The sequence below is a fragment of the Fulmarus glacialis genome, unplaced genomic scaffold, assembly GCF_000690835.1.
Source record: "Fulmarus glacialis isolate BGI_N327 unplaced genomic scaffold, ASM69083v1 scaffold29314, whole genome shotgun sequence".
In the NCBI taxonomy this organism is placed as follows: Eukaryota; Metazoa; Chordata; class Aves; order Procellariiformes; family Procellariidae; genus Fulmarus; species Fulmarus glacialis.
Window position 1 is genome coordinate 1,653 of NW_009210347.1, and position 346 is coordinate 1,998.

The 346-nt window shown below is 54.3% G+C and overlaps 1 protein-coding gene across 1 annotated transcript in view; it reads right to left on the reverse strand.

The window, feature by feature from the left end:
• The window catches only part of SNRNP27 (small nuclear ribonucleoprotein 27kDa (U4/U6.U5)), a gene marked incomplete at its 5' end in the record, with an annotated part of 1,541 nt that overhangs the window by 865 nt on the left and 330 nt on the right, over positions 1–346 (reverse strand). The window contains 2 exons of the mRNA XM_009577147.1: positions 7–86; positions 243–346. The exon at positions 243–346 is cut by the window's right edge and continues 8 nt beyond it. Of these exons, the coding sequence (XP_009575442.1) occupies positions 7–86; positions 243–346 (184 nt within the window). The remainder of the gene's footprint in view (positions 1–6; positions 87–242) is intronic.

Genomic DNA, 346 nt, shown 5'->3' on the forward strand with positions numbered 1-346 from the left:
CCTCACGTTCGTCGTGTCGAAAGAGGCGAAGCCCATCGTCTTCATCATCTCAATTTCCTCTTCCGTCTTGCCCTGCAAATCTTCCTCTGCCGAGGCAACAAAATAAGAGAGTTCGACGAACGCAGCCACCGGGATTCACCAAAAACATTTTAAATCAAGCACCCGGGCGTCCCCTGGGCTGGTCCCAGTGGGGACAATTCAGCGCCCAGCACATATTTAAGGAGGAAAACCCACCCCCTCACCCGTGATCTGACGCTCTTTGCCTTTGGAGTCCTTTATCTCTTTCTTCTCTTCATCCCGCCTTTCCTTCAGCCGCGGCGGGGAGGAGGAGCTGGATCGATGCCGT